Here is a 14,583-nt window from a genome sequence, read left to right on the forward strand (position 1 = left end):
TCTACATCAATAACCCACTACTTGTGATGGCCAAAATTAAATTAATTGAAACTTTGAGCCGCAAAAAACGTGCAATCATTCGGTACAAGCGTATGCAAATCAGTCGATTTGAAAACTAATAGTCGTTATTTTCCCACTAAAAGCCATTTTCAAGCATTTTCGTTTGGAGGGAAGTTATAAATTAGTGTTGTCTTTCAAATGCCGATGGAATTTAACGTTTTCATTTGTTTGGCCTGCAAATGGGACATAATCCCTTTAATAACAACAAAACACAACAACAAAACCAGTTTAAAGGGATTATGAACATTCTCTGTCAAGACTCAAGGACAAATGAAAGATTCATGGGAAATGATCTAGAAATGAAACTAAACTAGAGAAAAAGGGCATATCTCGAAGTATCCAAATCCACAAAAAGGGTGCGGTTTTGGCCAGACACGATGGAGCTACGGCCACAGAAAGAAAGCCATTTTCAGGACTTTAGAGGGAGCTATTTATATCATGCGTGACCATTGGAACTTGAAATTCAGTAGGATTGTGTGCTTCTATAAAAACAAGATACTGTAAGGATGTGAGACAAAACGGAATTGGTATCAGTTATGGCAATTACGTTTTTTAGCGTTCAATTGTTAAACAGTCATAGTGATTTTTGACGGATTTAATTTCGGATTTGAAGTTCCAGTATGAAGATGGAATTTTTAAGGGCCTGTTTTTACATGGCAGATGAAATAATAATCTCTTAAACTATCTGGAGGAATTTTATAAAAGTCTGTAGCATCAAGGATAGTGGAGATACGAAGGAAGAATGAAATGCCTTAAATGGACCAGAAACAAACAAAACGGCGACTGGATGGTTACGTATCAGTCACGGTGATCTTGGAAAACGAAGACTCAGGTGCCCTAGATTAGATATCAGAGATTACGACTACAAAATTTGAAAGGAATTGGGTTGGAGAATGGGACCTAGATTAGATTCAAAAGCGCTACGTGCAAAATGAAAGGGATTTCGGGGGAAAAGAAGAAGACTAAGACTTGAACTGCAATTGTATCAGAACGATGTGCGTGCATTGAAGCCTGCGTTTCTTCATGTTAAACAAAGAAGCATCTCTCAGACTATCGAGAGCCATTTGTTAGAAGTCTGTAGATCTTCTATGAAAGTGGAGATAGGTAAAAGAGATAGGTAAAAGAGAAAGAAAGGCCTCACAACGGCCCGAAACGGACAAAATGGCGCCTGGACCATCACGCAAGAGTGGTTTCGGAATAAGAAGAGTTCAGTGACCTTAATGGGATGCTAGTGTCGTATTCTAGCTTATGGGGGGGGGGCACTTGTCAGGACACAGGTCGCACACCATGAAGCCAAAAAAATAGAATTTTGTAGGACAAGTTGACTTTATTAGGTAGAATAAGAACAGAACAGAAAAACCATGCAAATACAAAACAAAATGACAATGCATAAATATTAGATCATTCTGTATAATTTAATCAAAGAACGACAATTTGCATCTACTACAAAGATAAATGATGAAACAGCAATGGAAAGAACAATAATGTGACTACTAACAATGACTCATACTCCTAGTAGTGAGCAATTATACAAAACAATGAAAGACTACATGTGTATATCGACATTTACATAAAAATAATAATTAGCTACTTAAATTTTCGCTTACATCGAAGTTAAAACAAAACTACCAATAGAACCTTTGTCTTTTACCAACACATTCACATAAAAGACTAAATCATCCTCAGCTGTGATCCAGCTCAACAACTCAGTAACGTACTGCTAACTGCTAGGAATCACTGAACACAGGTCTAAAATACTGCAGACCCCTAAAGATACATATCAATCATTTTGTATGTTCATTTAGCCAATACTAACTGGTTTGCTGAGGACAAAAAGACGACTCTCTGCACGAAATTGTATTATGGCGTTGATTTGTACTTTAATCAAATGACAAACGATGTGAGTCAAATGTCGTCGAACAACGCAGTTCAGATGTTGAAGAATATATAATTCAATTTGCATAAAAAGAACAAACAAATTGAACCGGAAATTAGACATGTACCTTCAGTACCTTGATTAACACTGAATACATATTTGTCTAGACTATGAAGCTCTGAATTGAACTTCTTATACAAATAATAAACTTGACTGAACCATCAAAACATGTCTCTCTGTGTCATTATTGAATAATAACTGTTGTATCCTATCTTGCATCATGACCACTAGTCATCAGATACATATGTAGTCTAAATCATAATTATCTTCATGAAATATCTGCAATAATTACCTTGCAAATATTAAAGTTTAAACTACTCCAGTAATCCTTTTGTATTGGAAAATAAATCTCAAGCCATGTATATCAAGTTCAACTTGAGCAAAATTCAACTTGCACTGTTATAATGCACATCACAACTCTTGCATAACTTTTCTCTAACCAAGTTAAAATAACCTAGCCCAGTTTGATTCATTTCAGACACTCAGTTAACATATAAATCCCTCATGCCTTTTTGATTTCTCCATTAATAATTGTTGTACAGATTTATAAGCTTTCATGAACATAAGCCTCTGACAAAAACACTCATTGATGTAAACAAACCAAAACTGAAGTTAGCACATCAATTTTTTTTTTCAGGCGCGGATGCAAGGGGGGGGGGGTGTCGAGCAGGCCTTGCCCCCACCCCCCCCCCTCAAAAAAAAGAGAGAGAGGAGGAAAAGAAGGGAAGGGGAAAAGGAGAGGAAGGGAAAGAAAGAAGAAAAGAAAAAAGGAAGAAGGAGACTAGGGGCGAAAGGGTCTTGCGTCACAGGCTGTTGCCTCTCCACCCCCCCCCCCCCCCTCATAAAAAAAATAAGAGACAAGGAAGGAAAGGGAAAGAAAAAAGGCAAAGAGCAGATAAAGGGAAAGAAATAAAGGAAGAAGAAAAGTAAAGAAGGGGGATATCAGTTGCAATTTTTTCGCTAACAAGTTGTGGGTCGGGGGGTGGGGCAAATGGCCCTTGCCTCCCCCCCCCCCCCCGCCTCCACTAAAAAAAGGGAGAAGAAAGGAAAAAGGAAAGAGGAGAGCGAAACGGGAACAAAAAAGATGAAGAAGAAAAGAAAAGGGTGTAAAGAAGGGGAGATCAGTAACGGTTATCCCGCCAACAACATGTGGATCGGGTGAGGCCGAAAGGCCCTTGCCTCCCCTACCCCAGCAAACCTAAAAGAGAGAGAAGGAAGGGAAGGGAAAGAGGAGAGAAAGGGGGAAAAAAAAGAGAAATAAGAACGGTAGAGGAGATCAGTTGCGATTTTTCCCGCAAACAAAGTGTAGATCGTAGGGGGGGGGGGTGTGGCACTGACGTACCGATAGGGGAGGGGGGACTTGGTATAAATAACATTCAAACGTTTATTAACGTTTATTAGCTTATCAACACTAGTGTGGCTAGGAGGGATTAGACCACACCGCGAGGTCACTGACAGGTGGCTATCTCATCAACTCAGCTCTCAAATAACACAAGAAATAGAGGATCATGAGGGACCAATAGGCACCGATTGGGGAAGTTTTCTATATAGAGGTACCACCGTTATTTCCATGACGGTGATTTACAAATAATGCTGAAATGACATCATTTTCGAGAGTTTTCCTCACTTTTTAGTAAATTATACTTTTTTATGCGTTTGATGGAAAATGGCAAATTCCGAAGTTTGCAGTCAGGCAAGAAATATGCTTTTTGAGATGCCTACATGTCAGGATCGGAAGCCTCGAGCTCCCCCCCCCCCCCCAACTTATTTTAAAAAAAAGTATATTGAAGGGAAATAGGAAGAAACAGAGCAAGAAAGAAAGAATAGTTATCATCATAAAAAGGACAGGGCCAGCGTGAGTTGGAACTGTGTGCGGATCATGGTTTAATTTGAAATAATTTTTTGTTTTTGTTTTTTGTAGACTATGACTAATATTATATTAAAATGAGATTGGAAAAAGAAAGAAATACAAAATAACTTTACCAAGTCATTAAAAGAAAGAGATGCGATGAAATTGGCAACAATAGTCAAATTTGACTAATAGCCATTATAATACCAAACGAAGAAGAAGAAGAAGAGACTATATGAATACGAATTTAGAAAGGAATCGGATTAAATGGAGGGGCCTAGACAGGACTAGCAGGCATTACGTGCAAAACGAATGGGATCGTGATGAATGATGAACACGTCATGGCGTGACCTGTTGCACTATATAACGCCCGTCCATACTAGAATAATCATAAAAAAGAGTGGCGTCTTATCCCTATTTAGCCCGGGGGGGGGGGCTTTAGAAGCCTCCCCCCTCGACATTTTTCGCGATAATTTTTTAACGCAAGAAAAGCTTGCACTGAAATTTTGTGACTTTTTTCTTTCCAGTCTTGCGCATCTTTTGACAGAAATTTTTCGAAAATCGGACCTACCATTACAAAGTCACGTGTCCTTTTGTCTTTGCATGTCAGCCCGTCAGCTCATTTTTGTGATTTGTGTACAAAACATATGGATATCTCATTTTTCAAATAAAGAGATAAAGCATTGGTTATTTGGTCTTGTTTATAGTTGAGGTGTTTATTTTGGGGTCAAAATAGTTGAATTATAGTTGGAAATGAAATAAAACAACAAAAATAATGAAATACATAAGTTAAAAAACAAAGAAATACATTAGAAATTATCAAAACAATAGATAACATAAGGAATAACCCTGGTTTTTCAATTTGTTGCGTTGTATTATTATTCCAAATGGTCTAACTAATGTATGTAGTGAGAAAGAATGCTTAAATATGAATAATGTCTGATTTATGGGCAAAAATGTGAATTGTATGACCTTATTTGCATAAATTACCATAAATATGCAAATGAGTGATTTTTCAAAAAATTGAAATTACCATAGTATTCTATACACTTCACTTGACATGTTTGCAAATTTTCGCGGCGATCGGGCGTTTCACGGCCGAGATCATAGGGGGGGGGCCTTAGAAGCCCCCCCCCCCCCCCCCCTGGGCTATGCAGTTTCAAAATAGCCCGGGCTAAATAGGGTTAAATGGCCCCCTTGACAGATTTTTTTTTAAATCCGGCTTTGACATGCCCTGTGGTTGGCTATTAGTCGTTTGCACAATTTCAAAGCGAAAAAATGACGGAAAGGGGGTAAAAAGCAGTCTGAAAATGACGTCCTAGCCGATGCGTGATATAATTTGGGGGAAACTTGGCAAAATTCGTATATTGACCTTTGTTCCAATGTGATTGACTTAAAATTTTCTGTGATATATCAGTCCAAGGGACAACTCAATATCAATTTACCAGTGGACAATAGTAAGAAGAGTTGTATTAAGTTGTTTTAAGTTGTTTTGTTATGCTGTGTCCGTAGCATAGCATTGCTTGTTATTTGTGTTCAATGTCATTATATCATTTGTATCCATATTGTATCGATTTTTGTAACTGTATATTCACTTACAAACAAGAGCAATTTCCAATATGGACAATAACTTTGAATTGAATTGAGTTCTCAGCTTATGTCCACATGCCTTACCCCACGTTACCCACCAGTAATTATATTTAGTATGTAAGCTCCATAGAGAACAACAAAATATTACACCAGTTTACGGTTGTGTGCGCCATTTAAACAAAGCCAATGGCCTAGAGGTCATGTATTTATGCGTAAATTAAGATTGCGCCCATGCAAATTATAATGATATCACTGCCTACGCGCTGCAATGACAATGACAATGACAATGACAATGACAATGACAATGACAATTTATTCTCATGTCAGATATGGTGTATCGGGTACTGCCTTGAATTGGTTTAAAACCTACTTTATGAATCGTTCACAATCTATTGTCATTAATGACTCATTATCCAAACCTCATGTTCCACTTGAAGGTGTTCCTCAGGGATCCGTCATCGGCCCTTTATCATTTACTCTGTACACTGCACCACTTGAAGATATTATTGAAGCGCATGGTTTAGGCCGAATGATATATGCAGATGACACCCAAGTTTATGTTGTTTTGAAACGTGATTCCAACCATTCTGTTATTACTAAACTTGAAAGATGTATAAATGATATCAAAGCTTGGTCCACTGCTAATGATTTGAAGTTAAATGAGGATAAAACCGAGGTTATACATGTAACATCTCGATTCAGAAAGTCCTCCCATTTACCATCTGTCGAAATTGCTAATGTTCCGATACAACCTGTCAAAAGTGCACGTAACCTTGGTGTCATCTTTGAAAACGATCTTAGGATGGATGATTATATAAAAAATATTTGTCGCTCAGCTTCATATGCCTTGTACAAGATAGGTGGTATTAGAAATTTTCTTGATAAAAAATCTACCGAAACGCTTATACATGCATTTATTACATGCCGTCTTGATCAATGCAACAGCCTTCTTTATGGCCTTCCGGAGTCGCACATTGCAAAACTCCAGAGAATCAAAAACTCTGCTGCCAGGCTTGTAACACGCACACGTTCTTGTGAACACATCACCCCAATACTTCGCGAATTGCATTGGTTGCCGGTGACGTACCGCATTATGTACAAAATCTTAGTTTTAACTTATAAATGCATTCATGAATTGGCACCAATTTATCTGCAAGAATTAATCGAGGAATACAAACCCTCACGCAATTTACGGTCATCTTCACAATTAAACCTCGTATCTACTTCTGTGTCAACTCTCTCTTATGGTAATCGCTCCTTTCGCAAAGCTTCTGCTGAACTTTGGAACAAATTACCTTTAAATGTAAAAAACTGTCAAACCGTTAACCTATTCAAAACTAGTCTCAAGACATATTTATTCAAAATTGCGTTCGATGATTAATTATCTCTGTTCACTTTGATGTGTATTCCATATGTATTGTTATTTGTAGGTTTATTTGCATTTTTAGTTTTGTATAAGATGTAATTGTATATCAGTCTATTTTGTGTGTATAGCGCTTAGAGACTTCGGTGGTAAGCGCTTTATAAGTAACGTTTTTATTATTATTATTATTATGTCACCCACATTGGGGTATTGGAGAAGTTTACAATCAGTTTGAATTTGTCAATTAAACACTGTGAAATATACAATACAAATATAATTAATGTTAATCCATACAAAATAACACTATCGACAATAGTGAGAAAAATTATGATGATAATGATAATAACAATATTGATGATGATAATAATAATAATAATCAAAAACAAAACGATAATATTAATTAAAACGATAATTAATGACGAAATTAATGGAAGCAATTGAAAAAGAAATTTACTGGCACCAGTAAATTGATATCTGAATTAATGAATTACTGAAAATATTCTTGATATCAATTTAATAAATTGATATAAGACAAAAAAGAGAAACATAAAGTTAATATTGAACTCATAACATGTTTTAGCACATTCTTAAATTAATTGTGCGCGCACATCATCATTTGCATGGGCGCAATCTTAATTTACGCATAAATACCACTGACCTCGGGTCATTTGCTTTGTTTCAGGGCCAATGACCCGAGGTCAACTGTCTGCGCATGCGCACTGATACAACCGTAAACTGGTGTATTGATTTATTAAGTAAAAGTTCAAAGTCACTGAACTTTCCAGATTGAAATGAAGTATTTTTCTCCTGAAGAATAGCCCATTGATTCGAAGTGTTATATTCATAATAAAAACAAAAAAATATTGTAGTATCTTAAAATGTATGCAATGTTGTAAAGTGGAGTCATAATTTCAATTGCATACAATTGAATTGACTGTGTTTTTGTTGTTACTTTTATCTCATTGATTTTTCAATTAAAAGAATAATTGCAACTTGTGTACCACAGCCATGTAGGCGTTTAAAAAAAAAACTAAATCAAGTTAGACCTATTTGAAGTGAAATTGCGAGTAATAATTTCTCCATAGCAAAAGGTTGCCAAATGCATTGCCAAGTTAGCATTTGTTAAGTGTTTGATCTGTAACCTTTTGGCAAATGATAAACCACACTTTTAATATGTTATTCCATCAAATTGCACATTTTAATCCACCATTCTGCGGATGAGGATGTAACATTTGTTATCTGTAACTTTTTCCAAAATGGTAATTTAACATTTAATAAAAACACACAAAAGCTAAACCTTGGCACAAGGTAAATTAAATGTTTGGAATGTTATTTCAACATATTACAAATTGTATTTCAACATTTTCAAAATGTTACACTTTTTAACAATTTCCAAATGATACATTTAACACTTTCAATCTAACATTTTCTGAAATATTAAATTAACATTTAAAAGGTTGTCACTCCTCCAACCTTTGCTTAACGTTAAATCTAACATTTAAAATGTTGGATTTAACATTTCAAAAAAATATAAAAATAAAAATGAATAAATACATTTAAAAAATTACATTGCAACTATAATTATAGTTGCAATGATAATTTTTTTCTCGTTTTGTTATGCTGTATCTGTAGCATAGCATTGCTTGTTATTTGTGTTCAATGTCATTATATCACTTGTATCCATATTGTATGTTATCGATTTTTGTAACTGTATATTCACTTACAAACAAGAGCAATTTCCAATATGGACGATAAATCTGCATGAAGCCTCGTCACACACACACACACACACACGGGTGTGGCCACTAATTGCAGACGACAGGCCTGTAGGTTTAACATAAAAGCACGCGATGTGGCACTATGGGGCATGGGAACCTGGTTTAGATAGAAGGATGATGCGTTCAAAAAAAGGAGATGAAGGGAATCAAATATTAAAAAAAAGAAAATGAAGGAAAAGCAATCTTGACATAAACAAGGAGGATCAAAGACAAGGGGATAGAGAGAATACAGTCAAACCTGTCTATAACGACCGCCCAAGGGAAGCACAGAATGGTCTTTGTAGACAGGTTCCTTTAGTACATGTCTCGATGAGAAACCATTTTCAAGGGAAACAAGAAATATGGTCCTTTTAGACAGGTGGTCACTAACGCAGGTTTGACTGTATATAGAAATACGTATGATGGAGAGGCCGGGAGCAGGAAGGGAAGCAGAGGGAGAAATAAGATCGGCAAATGCAAAATAATAGCTTGGATACGAAGAATTTATAACGAATTTATTGACGGTATGTGTTTTAACTCTTTTCCGAGCTCTGTTCCATTCTCAGATTGTAATTTTTTCCTATACGGTTATAGTTATTTAGAAAAGTATATCGATTTGATAATGAATCCTTTTTGGAAGGATGTAGTTTCTTTGTGGTGTGTTTTTGGAAGAGGAAATAGATGCTCCAGCAAAAAAGAGTTCGGCTCTGAATTCTTTTGCCACAATAAAGACATTGTAATAAATAAAACCCTTGTTAATTGTAGACAATGGAACTAGAAGGGTGTATATTTGTAAATGACTTAATTGGAGTAGATGATCAGGTTTTAAGCAGACAAAAAAATTACTGAAACTTACAATATTTCTATTGACTACCTAACATATTTAATTATAAAAGGGGAGATTGATGAAAAGTTGGAAAAAATTTCACAACCATCAATGCGTTTATGAAGTTGACCAACCCACTTAGACCATTATATTCTTAGTATTTTGATGAAGCAAAGACAAGGATGTAAAAATATTTACGTTTCAATGGTAAAAGGAAGGGTATCAGCTAATGTAAAAAGGAAAGAAAGATGGAAAGAGAAAGTCGGCAACAAATCTCATTCAAGAAATGGCGATGTTTTAATTCTATACCATACCAAACAATACAAAACGTTTCACTCAGATGGTTCCAATATTGCTTGATTAATTAAATTACTCCAACAAACTCTTATCTGTGTAAAATACAGGTTAAATCAAGCAGCGCATGTACATTCCGTTTATTGCATGCATGAAGAAACCATTGAACACCTATTTTTTTAATGTCACATAGTGAGGAAAGTAAGGGAATATTTCGAAAAGAAATTGTAGGAAAGGTGTAAACTTGTGTTGAAATTAACAGTCGAAATGTTCTTTTTGGGAATCACACCCAATAAACTTAATAAAGCTTTAAATTCACTTCATTTGGTTAAATTGGTATTATCTATAATAATACAAATTGGCTGGAATTCGCCTTTTACCATAAAAAGTTTTAAACGAGCTATAGATTTATTTTGGTTTTGAAAAAACAAACAAAAACAAACAAAAAATCTTTTGTGAAAATATGAAATAAGATTCATTTGAAAGATGTTGGCCAGGTCTTTATGATTAATATGTTTAATCAATGGTATGTTATGCGATGGCAGTGGCTGCACTCATGCCGCGCTCGGCAGGGGAGAGCAGTGGATAGTTACCGAGCCTGAACATCTGGACCGGATCTATTGTTCTTGTTTTTTGGGTGTTTGGAGTGTGATTGGTGGGTAGTCTGCAAGCACAAACCCTGGTCAGTCGTAAAAGTGAGTCTGCACTAAAAGACTACCATAGGCCATGCACTATAGCTGCTTCTGATACAGCCAATAGGTAGCTGGGCTAGGCTTCTCTCAAGGCACAATGATTTTTGGATAAAGTGACAAATTAGGGTCTGTGCTTGCAGACTAGTCGGTGGGTGCTGGCTGGTACTGCATCTTAGGTCATCTTACAATCTGTTATGTGTCTTATTATTACGTGTTCAATGTTGTATCCAGTCAATGTATGCAACAACGTTTTTTTAATGATAGCTAGATTGTCTATAAAGCACATTTTCGTGGAGATTTGTTTAATGCCCCACAGACTTTTGCGCATGAACTTAAGAATAACGGGGTCTTGAAAATGTCTTTAAGTGGGAAAATAACGACTCTGTAAGTTGTCGAATCGACTTAGGAGCTATAGAGCTAATAAGTAATAGTCTTGATTTTCAGACCATTGTACCGAATGGTCGTACATTTTATGCTGCGCAAAGATTCAATCAATCTAATTTTGGTCATTACAAGAAGTGGATTAATGATGTAGACAAATGCTCATGTACCCTTTACAGCTCATTTATGTATGTTATTGCCAAAGAAGACAAAAGCCAGTCAGTCACTCAATAGTGTCTGACAGTAAGGTCTAGCAAGTAAACGGGTTTCCTTGCATATTTTGAATATTAGGACACTGCTGACGTTTAAATTTCACAGAGAGGACATAAATGACATAAGAAGATAGGTACCCCTATATAGGAAGTGTTAATTGGCATTTCCGGTTAATTAGTTAATCCTTCCGGTTAATTAGTTAATCCTTCCGGTGACTTCCGGTAAACAATAGGGGAGTGTTAATGAGTTAATTGGGGTGTCCTTCCGGCGGAAGTTACGTAATGAGGGTACATCCCCTGGAGGAAGTTCTTTTGTTTACATCATTCATTCATTCATGGAGAGGTGGAGGATGGACGTGTGTAGGGTACGAGGGACAAGGACCAAATGACCAAACAATGGGCCACCCGGCATGTATGTTGAATGTGTGTGTTACCGACCAATGAGAATGCGAGGATTTTTTTAGAAAGGAAGTGACCCAAAGTTGGTACTTGTTTGTGATTGGACGAGAGAAAATGGTGAACCTATGGGCAAGTATCATATGACATCTAACTGTCGTTGAGTCAACATCGCTTTGTTTTTGTTGTAATACTGGCCAGATTCTATAATGTACCATGATTTCTACATGTGATTTAATGCACAAGCTTCGGGCATGTACATGCCTGGAAGAAGTATCGAGTTTTCGTGAGGAATATTATGAAGACCTTGAACCAGAACAACATGCTTTGGTATTTGCAAGGTCATCCTACTTTTTGAGTTTGCAGGACTTGGAAGATGGTAAGTGCTAATCATATTTATTTATTTATTTTCATATTCATAATTGAATAATTTTGTAGTGTTACCATATCGGGTTTGCATCTGGAATTCAAGAAGGAGATTAAGCATCGAAAATCCATAATAGGCAACGATGTGACATAATGAGTGTTTTTTTTTGTTCAATGCAAATTAAATAATGATTGATATCTCCATTTGAAACATAAACTCACGTGTAAGCAACAAAAAAAAAAGATTTATAAAGTATTATAAAGTATACGTTCAAATTATAAATTTAATTAAATTATTCAATTATACTTGTAGGGATTACCGATGATGATTTAGTGGATGTGTTCGTCGAGAACCAACAGCCCCCTCTGCCCCTAGCAACGCAGCACCAGCAAGGTCTTCCACATGACGCAGCTACTCCATGGCAACCAAATTTGGATGACGGTTAGTGTATACTTCATTTATATATACATCAATGCAAAGGATCATTGGATGAATGTTCATTTTTTTTTTTTCATGTATGAAGACAACACAATACATTGTAGCGGTTGAATGAAACTTTTTATCCGTTCTTATATATTTTTTATTTTTTTTTTTTTTTTTTTTTTTTTTTTTTTTTTTTTTTTTTTTATCTCATAGGCATTTCCGATGACCATTTAATGGAGATGGACATCAATACAAATAAGCCATGTGACGCAACATCAGTACCTGGCCCCTCTAACCGCCAACCAGCAGCAACAGCAGTGGCTGGACCCTCCCGCCATCCAGCATCAGCAGTGGCCGGACCCTCCCGACAACCACCAGCAGTGGCTGGCCCTTCCCGTCAACCAAGAGCAGTGGCCGGACCCTCCCGACAACCACCATCAGTAGCCGGGCCCTCCCACAGTCAACCAAGAGCAGCAGCAGTAGCCGGACCCTCGTCTTTTCATGTTGGGGGATCTAAGAAACGTGTTGTAGATGCACCGCCTGCAAGAGAACCCAATCTCCCTACTCATCACGTGACCAAAGTGAGTCAAAAACATGTACGCAAATACAATGCTAATGTAACTGATTACACCGTTTCTTTCCAACCCATAGAAAATAACGGTCCCATGATAGAAATGATGCCACGCGTAAATGAGATGTTTGAAAATATCATTGAAGAGATGGTTGAGGGGGTAAATGATAGAGATTTTGTTAGGATTGTTTTCATTTCCCCACAATTAGATAGACCCGTTAGTATGCCATTTGTAAGGAGGGATCAAATGAATCACGAAGCATTTGCAACCAAACTTGAGAATACTATTCAATCGAATGATAAGGTAAGCTTGGACGAAACAGTCTCTTTCAACATATTACACATGGCTATGCCAAATGGTGGTGGTTCCAATGTGAAGTGCTTAACCATCGAAGAGACATTGTCCAGAAAAAGATGCATCATCAGGATGAAGAATAAAGATAACATGTGTTGTCCAAGGGCTATCGTAACTGGCATTGCCCGGATTGAAAAACACCCTAATTTTGAGTCGATCAAACGTGGTTACAAACAGCAAAGGGAATATGCCATTGAGCTGTATAAACAGGCCAAACTTCCAGAAAATACCAAATGTGGCATCGAAGAGATTAAACTCTTCGAAAAGACGGAATTCATGGCCGGTTTCAGGGTGGTGGTTGTTTCAAAAGAGCACTTAAACTTCATTACGTATGCTGGCCCCGAAGACAGGCAGCATACCATTTATCTGTATGTTCATGACAATCACTTTGATCTCATTACATCAATGGCCGCCTTCTACAACAAGTCATATTTTTGCCACGAGTGTTTGGTAGGATACGACAAGAAACTCAGACACGACTGCATTTTCCGCTGCAAACTTTGCAAGGGAGATGACTGCCCCGCCTCCAATGACCCCGATTCCTACAAATGCATTAGCACCTGACTTGATGTACAAAGAGCATTAGCGCCTTTACACCTTCTTATTTTGTTTTCTTTAAACAAAAAAACTTTTTTTATCATTACGTTTTTTCTTTTTTCTTTTAAAAGTTTCATAATATTATTATTTTTTTTTATTTTTTTATTTTTTTTTGGTAGATCATTTTGCACGAACCGATCATTTTTTTGTCCACTTTGAAGACTTGATTCTTTAAAGATGTCATTTCTTTTTCTTTAAAAAAGGTGTATAACATTTTCTTTATTAGATAATTTTGCACGAACCGATCTTTTTTGTTTCCACTTTGAAGACTTGATGCAAACAAAAAAGTGTTTACGCCTGTACGCTTTTTTTTCTTAATTTATATTAACATTTTTTTTTGTGTGTGTGTGTGTGTTAACTTTCTGTCAAGATGATATTTCTTTATCTTTAAAAAAGTTTTATAACTTTTTTCTTTACTGATAAGTTTGCACGAACCGATCTTTTTTTCCACTTTAAAGACTTGATGCAAAAAAGTCTTAACGCCTGTACGCTTTTTTAATTTGTTTTAACATTTGTTTTTTTGTTTTTTGTTTAAATTTCTGTCAAGGTGTTATTTCTTTATCTTTAAAAAAGTTTTAAAACTTTTTCTTTAAAAGATAATTTTGCACGAACCGATCTTTTTTTTTTTTCCACTTTGAAGACTTCATGCAAAAAGATGTTAACGCCTGTACGCTTTTTTAATTTGTTTTAACATTTCATTTTTTTTGTGGTTGGTCATTTTGCACGAACGGATCATTTTTTTTTCCACTTTGATTCTCTCAAGACATTATTTCTTTTTCTTTTAAATAAGTTTTATACTTTTTTTTTTTTTTTTAAAGATCATTGTTGCACGAACCAATCTTTTTTTTTCCTTCCACTTTGAAGATTAGATAGAAAAAAAAAGTGTTAACGCCTGTACGCTTTTTTACAAATTT

General features: G+C 36.1%; 1 protein-coding gene across 2 annotated transcripts; it reads left to right on the forward strand.

Moving 5' to 3' along the window:
- The first annotated feature begins 11,082 nt into the window (after positions 1-11,082).
- LOC115920902 lies at positions 11,083-13,693 on the forward strand. Of its 2 annotated transcripts, none has more exons than XR_004062604.1 (2): positions 11,083-11,735; positions 12,036-12,130. XR_004062604.1 is itself a non-coding variant. In XM_030977650.1 (2 exons), the coding sequence occupies exons 1-2, from the start codon at positions 11,573-11,575 to the stop codon at positions 13,634-13,636; spliced, it is 1,440 nt and encodes a 479-aa protein (XP_030833510.1). In that variant the 5' UTR covers positions 11,083-11,572; the 3' UTR covers positions 13,637-13,693. The 2 variants fall into 2 exon arrangements, 1 of the variants encoding a protein (XP_030833510.1); XM_030977650.1 differs by lacking the exon at positions 12,036-12,130 and adding an exon at positions 12,360-13,693.
- The last annotated feature ends 890 nt before the right edge of the window (positions 13,694-14,583 follow it).

This window comes from Strongylocentrotus purpuratus, unplaced genomic scaffold (assembly GCF_000002235.5).
Source record: "Strongylocentrotus purpuratus isolate Spur 01 unplaced genomic scaffold, Spur_5.0 spur5_scaffold_1, whole genome shotgun sequence".
Taxonomy (NCBI): domain Eukaryota; kingdom Metazoa; phylum Echinodermata; class Echinoidea; order Camarodonta; family Strongylocentrotidae; genus Strongylocentrotus; species Strongylocentrotus purpuratus.

Bases quoted from the DNA above. Each gene is read 5' to 3' on its own strand.
- LOC115920902 (XM_030977650.1), top strand. From the start codon at position 11,573: ATGATTTCTACATGTGATTTAATGCACAAGCTTCGGGCATGTACATGC. The intron at 11,736-12,359 runs GTAAGTGCTAAT...TTTATCTCATAG, and splicing joins TTTGCAGGACTTGGAAGATG to GCATTTCCGATGACCATTTA.